Source organism: Cryptotermes secundus, unplaced genomic scaffold, assembly GCF_002891405.2.
Source record: "Cryptotermes secundus unplaced genomic scaffold, Csec_1.0 scaffold227, whole genome shotgun sequence".
NCBI classification, from domain to species: Eukaryota; Metazoa; Arthropoda; class Insecta; order Blattodea; family Kalotermitidae; genus Cryptotermes; species Cryptotermes secundus.
The window spans coordinates 114,732-128,718 of NW_019731977.1; the positions used below are offsets into that span (position 1 = coordinate 114,732).

The following is a 13,987-nucleotide window of genomic DNA, read 5'->3' on the forward strand; positions in this document are numbered from 1 at the left end:
CCAGGTAGCTCTCCAGTACAACATGGTGGTTCAGTGTGGGTTGGAGCTGTAAATCTGGCAAGTTTACCGAAGAACGAATTTTCATTATTAATTCTTCAGGTGTTTAAAAACCATTCACCATTCCGTCTTCAATTAAGCGCCGGCCCAAAGGGTGGCTAGCGTCGGTACAGGTGAGTAAAATAGTGAACAGTTACAAATTACCTGTTCATTATGTTCCCCCATGAGTCACAAGTTTCCTTGAAATGAAATGTTGAAGGTATCATTATAATGCATTAATACTTCAGTACGACCTTCCTGTTGAAGCAGTTTTCATTATCATCATTTATCAAATTTTAATGTTATGGGTCTTAGAGAAATGTGATTTTTCCAGGTAACCAGTTTTAGTATTTCTTTTGGAGGGAATTTTCTACTTGGAAAACCCAGCGGACTGACGCATTTAATGAAGTAATTTTTGTACAGAGTAAAGAAATGGGTACACTAATGGATGTTTGGGTCTCATAATCTACCCATAACTTGCAAAGCAAATATGATTTGCACTCTTGTGGCATGCCAATATCACAGATTGCTTACAAAGTCTAAGAAATCCGTTTCAAGCCAAAAACAGCGTGTAAGCCAAAGTCAGCGTTTTAACCCTTCAGGATTTGAAGGATTATTGAGCCCAATATCGTGGTGAGTTATATCTGGTATGATAGAATGTTTTACACTAAAGCCAATAAATTGAAATGAAATGCAAATTCAGTGACTGCTAATGACTGTAGATGTATTAACTAAAGAAACCTCAAAATCGGTGGCAAGTGCTTTGCAGTCTTTTGAAAGTCAGCCAGTGTTTCAGAGGAACTTGTCACATCCATTTTCACAGTTGAAGAGTAAGCCTAACAAGAAACCAGTATGAAGCAGCCAACTCAACTTTCAATGGACTACACAGCATTACATCCCAGAATATAGAATTTTTCATAATCACTGCTGTGAAAACCTTGGATCCTGCAAGTATATATGGTTAACATATTGTAAAGTTTGGGCAAACAGTAAAAATGGGAAGTGAGGGAGAACTGCATTGGTCTTTCCACTCTTTCAGCTTTTTACAGCTGCCATCCTCAGAACTACTTGTGCATTCATGTACAGTTGCAGTGTTGCCAAATCCCACATTAGTAATCATGTCTTCTTTTCTCAACGATATTGTGGCATATATGCTCAAGTCAAGAACTGTGAAGCCAGCAGAACCAGCCATTGCTAGGGAACGGCTCTGCACATGTGCCCATTGCTAGGCAACAGATTCATAACACGCAACAATGAAGCAACTGGGAAGCAGTTTTCTCTTCACGGTCCGTGCAGTAGGCACGTGATGCAACAATAGAACTGTTCAGAGATGTGTTTTCTGTGCAGTCCATGCAGAATTGTTATAAGCAGGACAAGTCTAGAGGTTCGTTAGCTGTGCAGGTGTGGTCGAATACCTCCACCATGACCCTCCGAGTCGTAGGAGGCTACGAAAAGGAAAGTCTCAAATCTAAGACAGTAAAATATGGTTGCGAGCCCTGAGGGACTCGAACCTGAGAAAGATTGCGCTGCAATGATACTTTATTGTTTATTTTTCCCTGAATTCATAACCATCGTTTTGGCCGTATAGTGGCTCATGTATGTATGTCATGTGGGTGATAGCTGAGTTGAATTGAGTTGGAAGTATTGAAAACATAAGATAAATGTGTGGATAGTTGAGGGTGCAGTTTGTGAATCAGAATGAACTGGGAGAATGTGTTAATGAAAATGCTTCTGTGAAAGATTTGCTCTAACATGGAAGGAAACTCATGAAAGTCTTTGTCAAGCACCTGATTAGAGCTCCTAAATGTTGTTAATGCAGTATAATTCATTTGTAATAGGAAATAAGTTCTGAGCAGAGTATAATGCTTACAAGTCTTTGAGTGTCATTTTATATGAAAAGGCTAGCAGGAACTGCATACCAATATGGCAGAGCATTAAAGTTTTTTATTTAGAAAATGTAAAGTTGTCCCTGTGCTTAACTAATTAAGCACTGCGCCATGAAGACATATGGGGGAGTGGATGTATAGATCCACATTTTCTTGACCATGGCACTAGTTGGAGTAAGTGGTCAGCTTCACACCCCTGCTGCTTTACCCCCAGTACCCATTGGATTGGAGGCTGGGTGGGCCCCAGAGCAAGTCTTGACGACATGGAGAAGAGAAAATTTTTGACCCCACCGGGACTTGAACTCCGACCCCTCGGTTGTCCAGCCCGTAGCCAGTCTCTATACCGACTGAGCTATCCCAACTCATGAAAGTTTTTTATTAGCAATTAAAATACAGAGATGTGTCATACCAAATTTATGCTCACATTTATGTTTTCCTTAAATATTTCAGTTTTTAAGCCCAGTTATTCATTATTACCATCAAACAGAGTGCTAAATAAATAGTTTGCAAAGATGTCCTGTTTTAAATCCAAATATAAAAAAAAGAAAATAATAACAAAAACTGATACCGCCTCAAATCTGTTACCCCACAAAATTCAAGACTTCGACGCTGCTATTCTAAAAAGAACATTACCACCTCATAAGTCGTTGTAGCTTCTTATTCGTTTATCGTGATTTCCATTTTAATATAGGTTGATGGATGAATAATTACTTAATTAGAAAGTGCAGTGCACAGGTGGCCTGTAGTGACATTTTGATCATACCAAGATACATGAAAATCTGTTCATTATTACTAAGGGACACAAACACTTAATGAGTACATGAACATGGCACTTCACACCCATCTCTCCTAATAAATTAAGAAAGTGATTGACATCCCTTACACTAATTTAATATAGTTAATGTACACAGCTTCCATTATGTATAACTACAGTATTTGAACATGATATTTTCTTCTTTTTTGCTGGCACATCATTTAGTTAGGTCTCAACCATATTGTGCCTGATGCAAGTATATATCCCTATCAGTCTGAAATGTATGATGCCTAGACAGCCTGGAACCTTCACCAGACATCTCAACTGAAAAAAACTGTACAGACCTGATGCAGAGAATTCATTTTGGTTTCAGTTAAGGTTTTTTAAATTGCCATTTTGTAAGAAATACACTTTGTAGTCTTGCATCAAAAGCTTAGGTTGTGTGATACTATACTAAATTAAACCAGTTCTCTCCCGGCAGATTCAGTTGCCCATATCTGATGTCAGCATTGGAAAGAGATGGAGCTATTTAAACTGTCAGTAGATAGTGTCATCCAGCTGCTTCAACTTAATTGTGCAGAACTGTTTCATAAAACAAATATCACACAAAACGATCAAGTCTGCATTATTTTTATTTCCCTTTCCACCCCACTTCACCTCCCTTCCGCCCAGATATACATTCTTTAGCAAGTTTTGAACACATCAGTAACTAAGCCGGTATTATAATGACAGCATGTTCAAATTCTGGATTGAGACCAGTTGCCCTGATTGAAGTTTTATTGTTTTCTTAATGTTGCTCATGAAATGCCAAAATAATTCTATAAAACTGGTCACATCTACAGTTGAGCTTGATACTTGCGGACTGAGGAAGGGATGGAGTCTGCTGTGCATTCCTTACAAGTGCTAGGATCAGAATCACCACCAGTACTTGCACAGCTTTGCTGTGTAATCATTCACCATTTCTTTACAATATTGATTATAACCCAAACAGTCTGTATTGCATTGTAAAATAATTAGGTAAATATGAGTATGTTGTTTTGAGAGACACTGCAATGTAACAGAATATGCAAAATCATGGACCAATCACTTTGATGTAGCAGTAACCCTGGGAGGTGCTCAGTCTGAATCTTGGATATGCTAGTAGTTTTGCAGAATGAGATTTTCATAGCTTTTCTCAGTGTCTGCAGGCAAATGCCAGGGCAGTGCCTTGAAATAGGCCCCAAGATCGATGACCATTAATGATCATCTTCCAGTCTTGTCCTGTGCTGTGTAACCTGTGATTTTGAAGGAGCCTGTTGTTAACTAGTGATTGATCATGGAAAGTACTGGTTAAAATATACCATTCAAAAAACTCTTGCCAGGTGTTTGCAAATTGAATGGCAGCAGTGGTCAGAGACAGAAACCATTCATAAAAAGTGCCACAAAAGTTCAAGTTTAGCATAAATGATTAGGTTGCATAGAAATTCATGTTTGCAGAATTATAAGAGAGGTGTTCTTGAAGAATAGAAATGAGTACTAAATTTTAGCATGAAAACCTGAGGGGGAGGGAGGGCATACAGGAGGCCTGGGTATGGATGGGACAGTATAATTAAAATGTATCTTTGGGATGTAAAGTGTGAAGAGGCAGACCAGATTCGAATGACCCAGGTTAGATCAAATTGTAGGTTCTTGTGAACATGGCAAAGAACCTTTTGGGAGCCTTAAAAGCATGGTACTTCCCAACCAGTTGAGTAACTTCCAGCATGTCAAGAAAGACCCTGTACCATGGAATTACTTGAGTTTATTCTTGATTATTCTTAAGATTTTAATTTTGCTTGGGAAGATATTTTCTTTGGACCTTATACAGTATTTGACGAAAAGAGATATTCATCATTTTTCAAGGGCTGCCTATTTCTTAAGGCCCATTAAATAAAGCTTGTCATTATGACTGAGAGCTGAAGCATGCCAGAAGAGGGTTGTAGTATGTAAAAGGTACAGAAACCACAATGAGAAGTAGCATCAAAATGTTAAGTGTGGATTATGCCATGTGAGAAGAAAATATGAAGGAGAAATGGATAGGCAGTAATGACTAGCCTAATTTAATGAGCCTCAGAAAGTGGGTACCCATTCCATTTATCTGAAAATGAAGCTGAGGCCAGCTTCAGGAAAGTTATATGTATTTTTCATCCAGACAGTAGACACTGTCCTATGAAGGCACTTTGATGATGATAGCCCTTTGACACAAATCAGTAGAACAAAAGTTTGTGTTTCTCCATGAGAGCTGGGGCACATGGTAGCGTAGTTGGTTGAAGCAATGTGCTACAAGCCGGAAGTTCACATGTTCAGTTCTGATAATGTCGTTGGATTTTTCAGTCAACCTAATCCTCCCAGGTGCACTATGGTCCTGCAGTCTACTCAGCCTCTAAGAGAAATGAGTACCAGGAATCTTTCTGGGTTTAAAGGACCGCCAGAGCATAAGGCTAACACTCTCATTGCTGTCTGTGAGCTGATCATGTAGAAAATGTGGGAACCTCAACATCTCCAAACTGGCCTGTTACAGGGATAGGTTTACTTCCCCCCCCCCCCATTAGAGATGCACTTGGCACTTGGCCTTGTGTTTGGTCAGGCTGCTTTATGTGAATTCATGTGGCAACACACCCTGGGAGCTACCTGCTTCAAGTTTGCAGCTTGTGCACAAGCAGCCTGAAGTTTCAGTGCTTTTTCTCAGTCCCACAAGAAGATTCCACCAAGCAAGTTGACTAAGTGGTAGTGTTTGTGATTTGTTTTTTGAATCCTGGGTCAGGAAACTGGCCTGAGTTCTTTTCAACTAGACTGTTATTGCACAGATGTCATTGTATTTATATTGTATTTGGCTTGTTCCATAACCAATGGTGTCTATCTGTATCTACATATACGGAATGTAAATAAATTTAAATTGAAATTTTCATGATTTCCGTCAAGTCATCTTAGGCAGATGCTGCAATATTAGCTTAAATTAGTCCATGACAACAAGATCACTACACATAATTGTTCTACCATCTCATTTGATGTTAAATAGCTTCTCTGGCTGATACAGCGCATTCTAATAACCTGGGAGTCAACTCGCCATAAGAAACTGTAATACGGATAGAGAATTTATTGATTCTTGAGATGTTTAATGATCTGTATTAACTGCATAGGCTGTATACCATAAAATGAGGTGGGAAGGTAACCATGAGTGTTAGTTAAGTGGGTAAAGATTTGGAAGAAGATTGCTGTGATATGTTTGAAGTTACTGGTTGTGCATTTCCTGAAGAGTGTCAGGAAAAATTATGGAAATTCTCAGGATTGCTAGAAGTCCAAAATCTTAACTTGGTACATCTCAAATACAAATTTAGTTTGCTATTGCTACACTGACCTCAGAGGAAGGATGGAGATGTAAGGCAGTTGCTGATAGTCTGCTAGAATTTGCTTAGTTTTATAGGTATAAAAGTCAGGTCTCTTTCCTATGCTTTCCATGGATCTTTTTTATCAGGTCTGTTCCTGCTTCGTAGGTATGTTTTGATTTGTTCACTTATATGTTTTGATCAGGTTTTGGAGATGATTATTCATTCCATCAAGATATGTTAGTGATTCCCCCCTCTCCCATCTGTTATTCTATGAAATAAATGCATAAATTCCTTCTCTATCTTTTGTGCTTGTGTATGTGTACATATTGTCTGTCCCCACAAACTTCTTGAAATGTAATTTCTGCTGCTTGGTTTTGTTGAGATTTTTTGTTCTTAGTTGTGTTTCACATCCGCCCAGAAGTGTGATAACTGTCTAAACTTCAAGAAATTTGTACTTTTTCTCGTCAAAAATTGCAAGATTGAGAGAGGGCTGTAGAAGTTTCAGGCTGTAAGTTAAGACAAAGAAACAAACTCCATGGCTTTAGTCTGCAAGCGAACTATACCGACCAAATGACCACCACTTGTTGTTGAAGTTAGTGCCAGCTTTAGCGGCCTCTGTAGTCTAGGGGTAACGTTTCCACCTCATGACTCAAGGTACACGGGTTCAAACCCGGCAGAGGTCGTGGAATTTTTAGGGGCGGAAAAATTCAGGGAACAAGTCCTCTGGGAGGGACTTTAAGCCGTGGGTCCCGTGTCGTAGATTTACGACACGTAAAAGATCCTCATGTCTCTAGGAGACCCCTGAGCAAAATTAGGCAAAATGTTTCCCGCCCAAGTAGTTTCCAATGCCTCCAGTAGATGGGGAAGTTATCGGGTACCAATGCCAGTAGAGGGCCGACCTCGCTGGCAGAAAGGGGAGAATTATCGGGTACCACTGCCAGTAAAGGGCCGACCACGCTGGCAGAAAGGGGAGATAGTGGGCACCAGTATCGGTAGGGTATGGAGACAGTAGAAATTAAAGGGGGACATACAATAAACTATTAGTTGCGGTGCATGGGGAAACCCACCCCCCTCTATACTGAATAACTGAATAGTGCCAGCTTTAACGGTTAGTGTGCCGCGAGGTCAGCACAATGAATCCCCGTGGCTGTTAATTTCGGTTTTCTAGACGTGAGCCATTTCCTTGAAATAGCTCCTCAGTTATCCTCATGAGGCTGAGTGGATCCTGTTCCAGACCCACTACTTCTTAGAAAATCTGGTAGCGCCGGGAATCGAACCCGGGACCTCTGGATCTGTAGCCAGGAACTCTGGCCACTAGACAACAGATGCGGTCCTGTAAGTTAAGATTGATCATTAAATGGATGAAAGGCACAAATGATGCAATCTTTTATCCATGTATAATTGGTTTTTATTCAGTTTCCTTTATCTGACCCATTACTTGTATTAACTGACAGCACTGATAGTGATTGGGTGATGTACCACATGGTCTGTAAGTCATATTGTGATGACCCCAAGCCATACAGCTGGCGTTAAAAGGGGTAAATAAACCAGTAAAAGCAGGAGTGGGGAGAGTGTCATCTGTGTAACACTTGGCAGTTCTGTTCTTGTTGATTTGCCTGAGCAATTTAGTACCGCTGTCTACCAAAATGATTCTTTTATCCATTATACAGTCATGTATGTACAGAATAGTAATGGCTGCAGGTTTCACCTTTCATGTAATCGCATAGTCTTTCACAGGAGACCTGGTTACCCAACACCATTCATCAGGGGGCTGATTGAAAGTAGTATTGCATCCTTTATGTTAGTGGTCCAAGCATTACTTCTAGTGGGCAAGAAAAGATGTATGCATTTTCATGTATGGTTTATCCATTAATCATATTCTGCATTTTACATGGTGTACAGACGAAACTTGGTATCATCTTAGCAGGCACCTGAATTCACAAAATACACGTTCATAGTTGTGAGAAAATCCATGTGCAGCCCATGAGGCTTTTCAGTGTGAAAATTTTCTTGTGGTATACTGCTTTCCAGACTCATATTATCAGGGCTATTTTCTTTGACCACACTCACAGGTTTGCCTTACAAATTTTCACTGCCATTTTACTCCAGTTGGCTGATGAGGATGTGACTGCTGGCTACTTCTGGAAAAAATGGGGAAATACAATTGGAAGTCATAAAGTTTTAATTATCACCATGAGAAAATCATAATTCCAAAATATCATTCTATATAAGAGATAGCCCATTTCCTGAGCTTGCTGAACAGTCAAATTTTCCCATGCCAAGTGGACAGAGGGAGCCACCAGAAGGGGCAGAAGCAAAATGGCGACATCGGTTGAGAAAGTAGAGGCTCACACTGTGATACGGTTCCTGCATTTACAAGGGAAGTCTGCCAGCGAGATCCGCGACCAGATGACCCCTGTGTATCAGGAAGGTGTACCATCACATGACACAGTGGTCAGGTGGAAGAGGCACTTTCATTGTGGACGACAAACCTCGAAGATAACCCCGAAGTGGAAGACCATCTCTCACTGAGGAACTGGGAATTGTGGCTTTGATCCCATTTGATAGGCGCATAACTATCAAAGCTCTTGTTCATGAGGTCCGCATTAGCCATCGGTCAGTTTTCAACATCCATGATGAGTTACACATGGCAAAGGTCACTGCACGTTGGGATTGTTGACACCAGTTCAAAAGCATCAGTGGATGGATGTGGCAAAGAAACTTTGCAGTTGTGTCAAGACGAAAAGGTGGAATTTTTCGACCGCCTGATCATGATAGATGAATGTTGGGTCTATCATTATGACCCTGAAACAAAGGAAATGAACAAGCAGTGGAAACATGCAGACACTCTGCCACCTAAGAAGTCCAAATCCCAGCCGTCGTCAGGAAAGGCGATGTCTAGTGTGTTCTGGGATCAGCGGGATGTCATCATGACCAACTACTCGCAGAAGGGTGTCACCATCACTGGCGAGTACTACAGGAACCTTCTGAGAAAATTATAGGAGGAAATCAAGAAAAAGTGACGTGAAATGCTGGGAAAAGGTGTGCGACTTCTTCACGACAATGCACCTGCTCATGCTACAACACTTGCAGCCAGTTTGGGATATGAAATTCTCCCCCCTCCACCATATTCACCAGACCTGGCACTGAGTGACTTCTTCCTCTTTCCACAGCTAAAGAAGCCACTTCGTGGTAAGCGATTCGAAGACGATGATGATGTCATTTGTGCTGTGGAGGACTTCCTAAACAGTCAAAACGAGACCTGCTATGATCAAGATATCCAGCAGCTAATGCATCACTGGGGAAAATGTGTGGCCTTGCAGGGGGCATATGTAGAGAAGGACTAACTCACATACAATTTCTTGCACCTGGGTGATAATTAAAATTTTATGACTTCCCCACGTATAGTTTTGCATGGATGCCAGGGATGGCCACTTGTAACACCTTACGTGATGGGATGTGGTTTCACAAGAGCTGATGTGTATACCTACACCTTTTGATCACCACTGATGGATAAATAGTGGTTTTATCTTGAATTGTCTCATTCTGGTCTGCTGCACTATTAAGTTAGAAAGTTAATAGAATTTTCCGTCCAGTGCGGCAATAGAGGTCACTTCACTTTTATTACCGAAACATGTAAGGCAAGAATAATAAAAGTGATCTGACCTCTATTGCTGCCCTGGACAGAAAATTCTGTTAACTTTCTAAGTGGTTTTATCGCTTAAAGTCTCAGCCTGTAATGTAGGATCTCTCTTTATCTTACAAGCAGCTTTATTTGAGTGTCCTGTTTTATCATTTAGTTCATATGTGTTAGTGTATCACACACTTTTACTTGAATTTACTTGAATTTAAATGTATATCTCACAATAATTCCCCCTCCCCTTTTTTATGACTTACAGTCTTGTGGATTTTGCATGTAGTGGATGCGTATGCATTATTTTAGGGTCATTTCTGTTTGCATCTGTCATCTCCAAAACAGCTCAGCAGTTATGGCAAAGTTGTGTGTGGGGGATCTAGCTGTTGTTATTCATTGTATAGAAGATTAATACACGACATAAAATGTAGATCTGATGAATATTCTTGAGTATTATTTTTAAAAAAAAAAAGTTCTACTGTGTATATTAACTAAATACCAGCAAAGTAATAGATTTATTTATTTTTAATTAGTTTTGTTAATGATAGACTAGCTAATTACAGACTTTTAGTGCTCATTTCGGTTTGAAGAGTTTAGCAAGATGAAAAATATCGAAGAATTGAAGTGTTTTTTATCTACAATAAAGGACCAAGATCATACAGGAATGCATATTTTCAAGGAAAACGTTGAGGATATGTGTGTACTTCTTTGGAGTGTGTCATCTCCTGTTTCCATGTTCATGAATGTGCAGCCACCAGTACTTACTTGTGATAGTTTGTTCCAAATATGGTAAAGCTCCTCATAGGACTCTGGCCCTGGTCATCTGTTAAGGTCTAGTGATTGCCCTCCCCTCCCCCTTCACTGATTGGGATGAACTGTGATCTTTGGAGCTGCTGCTCTGTATATAGATTACTTGAAGTCTGGAGGCTTCAGTATTAGTTGCAGATTACGAATGAGTGTCAAGAACAAAGTGCTCTTCTAGAGCCATACAGTCTTCGAGCATTTCTGAAAGAAAGTAGCCAGTCCGAAATCTGTCACCATTATTTCTGGTATAGCGCTTGGACTCCAGTAGCCAGACTCCTTAACAGAGTTAATATTCCATCTTCGTGATAGTTGAGAGTTGGGGAAGAGAAGGAGAGTGAATAGCAGAAAAGCAGTTCAGAAAACGGCTTCATCAAATACCTCTCGCTCATCCTGCAAGAGAGCTGGCTGGTTTTCCTTCAAGGAGATACTTGTATCATCTTAGTGAATGAGATTCCAAATTCAAAGAGCAAGGCGCTCTCCTAAGTTGGGATATTCCCAGGTATGAACTTCGTCTTGATTTACATCAAATGTTTTTCATATTGTTTATCTTGTGAGGTAGTGTTGTATCATAAAGTAATACACTCACCTAAATTACCCAGTTGGAATCTATACAGTATGCTTTCGATTAAGACATTGGCAAATGCTGTAGTAAACTGAAGCTTTCTGGCTTGCTGTTATTAGGAAAACTAAGAAATTAAAAATCATGTTCTGTATTCATTTCCTTTTTTATTGTCCTTCCAGATTTGTCATTCATGACCATATACTTTCTCATTCAGTGCTATACAGGTGATGCGATTTTCAAAGTATCATTTCAGTTTCTGTTTAAAATTTCAGTGGACATTTATATGGTTGTTTTATAAATTATATTGTACAAAAGTACAATACATCAATTTGTAGACTTCAAGAAAGCCTGTGATTCAGTTAGGAGGGAAGTATTGTACAATATTCTGATATCATAGATTTGTTCTTAACTCTCTAATTTTTAACATTTTAGCTTGAATATAACATCTTTATAAATCAGATACTTCGGACCTCAATATACAACAGATCTAGATATATGAGTCCTGCGGCTTTTATCGTGTCCCCCAATATGTTTACATATGTTCTATGTCTTCAAAATTTCTCTATAATATTTTAAAGTTCATAGTCTTCTGTGAATAGGCTGTGTATGTCTGGTCTCTCTGACCTCTGGTTTGCAGTATTTTGTTCAAACAGCAAAATTGAATGAGCACCCCTTTCACCTGCTTGGTCATGGTTTGAAATGTACCTTAAATTTCATGTACATATTTTTATCACTGCATAAATACTGTATACATAATACAGGCAATTCCATAGTTAGATAAGTGTCAAATTTGCTTCTGATGCAAATACTGAAGCTGTCACCCACATGTCTGCTTTATGTTGACGGTGTGCTGTGTTACTGACCTTGATTTCCTTCTAGTTTTTGGAAGTTAATGTCTTCAGGTCCAGAATTTTAGTATGAAATCTAATGCCCTTCCAGTTTTAATAATACTGTCTTTAAAAATCAGATGTTTGTTTTGTTTTACAAAGTGACATCCTTACATTGGCAGAGTTACAGCTTCAGTATTGCTGTTTTTAAAACTGAGGGATTTGTTTTCTCATACATACTGACATCATTCCAGTTTAAGTGCTCCGAATATAATATTATTGTGTTCGAAAATCACTGAATGTTTTCTTTTATGAACTGATGTCCTTCCAGTTCTCAAATGTAATAATTCATTGTAGGTGTTTTCCTCTGCCCACCAAGCTGAGAACTCATAACTAATTGTACAGAGCTGTGTCTTCCTTGAAAAGAAGAAATTTAACTGAGGAATAAATTCCTTGCTTTTATGCAGTGAAAGTACTCTACTGTTTTCATAAAAACATCCTTGGATATCCCAGACCAGTCTTATTTGAGGGATCCTGGGTTCAAATGTAAATCTGAAACCAGCTTCCCTGACTTGACAGATGTTACTTTCATTGGTCCTCCAAGCAACTCTGGAATATACCTTACAGTAAACTGCAACTGCTTTGTACTTAATTTTTCCAGTACATTAACGGTCATGCTACCATTCTGTGGTACTATGAAACTTTGCAGTTGAGAAACCTTTCTTGAATAATTCAAGAATCAGTTGGGAGCTCCCATGTTTATTTATTATTATTTTTTTTTTAATTCCTATTCTTGTTATTTTTATTTTTGACATGCTGGATATCCAGGTTCCTTGTATTTTTCTTAATTCTGCTAGGTTAATACTAGAATAATGCCTTGAAATAGGTGTCACCTAGTTTCTTCTGCATTCTTCTCCATGCAGTGCAGTTGGAAGAGTCTAGCTGAATGAAATAATATTCTGGAATAAGGATTATATGGAGATTTGACACCTGAAGGCCAATATAATGGAACCAGAGGAGACATCCGTTGCTGGGCAGTGACTCAGTAAACAAGTTTCCAGGGCAACAGATACACAAGCAACAAATGTTTTCTGTTTGGTCCATGCAAAATGGTTAAAAAGAAGAGTTCAGTTGAGAATCATCAGTCAAGTTTCAGAGTTCCAAGTAAGCAGTTAGTTGAGAGTTGGGCTCTGCAAGGGAGGCTGAGAAGATGGCTCTGTGTACTCTGTTGGCAAGCAGGCTGTGAAGAGAAGACTTTACATGTATGTGCTATAGCAAAGTGATGTTTGGAGTGTGTAATTCAGTGAGACTGTTACAGTTCCTGAGCTAAGATCTGTTGGCCAGGAAACAGATAGTGGCGACTGTAATAGACTGAGGACACTAGTGTGTGTAACAGTGAACTGTTAAGCGAGGAAATAGCAATATTGTTATAGTTGTTTGTAGTATGACCTGTAAATCGTCAATAAATCCAGTAATCCAAAAACCCTAAAATGTGACAGTATTTAAGAATCACATACATAGACACTTCAGATTATATCAAGATGGAGTTAAACCATGACGAAAATAATTTGTCAGTGTACAAGAATATGTACTGTTATTTTCAGGGTTGTAACATCTCCGTTCGGCTGGTTCAGAGCCCGGCGGCAGGTTTCTGCTTGTACAAGTCCAACTGGAGGCTTTCTCTTAACGGAGAACCGCCTTGGGCTGCTAGTGATTCCTGCTTCAGCTCCTGTTAGGTCTTTTTGGCAACTTACTACAAACTGCCCAACACTGAACTAAGGCTGCCTCGTAAGTATGACTCTTAGTTGTATTTTTTTAAAGAGGTAAAACAACTTGGCACTTAAATATAGGTAATAAAATTTGGAGTCCACAGGTAAACACAGAGATGAAAACTTGACACTAGACAAGAGTTACAGTAAATAAATGAGGAATTGTAGTTGAAATATTGCTCAAGATTTAGCATAGAAATAACAAAAATTACAGATATTTGTTTTTGCATACATTTTAGAGGCATAAGGGGGCAACATCATGACTTACATACCACAGAAGAAATAATGGTTATAAATCATCCATAAAAATTTTGATTTTCATTTTAGGATTCCAGCATGGACCGTGTGTAGGGTTCGACACTTCAGAA

At 39.2% G+C, this 13,987-nt stretch overlaps 2 protein-coding genes across 3 annotated transcripts in view; both read left to right on the plus strand.

The window, feature by feature from the left end:
• Positions 1-13,987, plus strand: part of LOC111867359 (ornithine decarboxylase) — a 33,620-nt gene continuing 19,633 nt past the window's right edge. The window contains exons 1-2 of one of the 2 annotated variants that reach the window (XM_023857141.2): positions 1-170; positions 13,455-13,638. The gene's annotated coding sequence lies outside the window, so the exon portion shown is untranslated. Of the gene's footprint in view, positions 171-10,578; positions 10,961-13,454; positions 13,639-13,987 lie in introns of those variants that run through there. The other variant, XM_023857142.2, reaches the window with a different exon arrangement.
• LOC111867363 (histone-lysine N-methyltransferase SETMAR-like) lies at positions 9,053-9,370 on the plus strand. The gene has a single exon (XM_023857146.1). It carries the CDS (start codon positions 9,053-9,055, stop codon positions 9,368-9,370), a length of 318 nt encoding a protein of 105 aa, XP_023712914.1.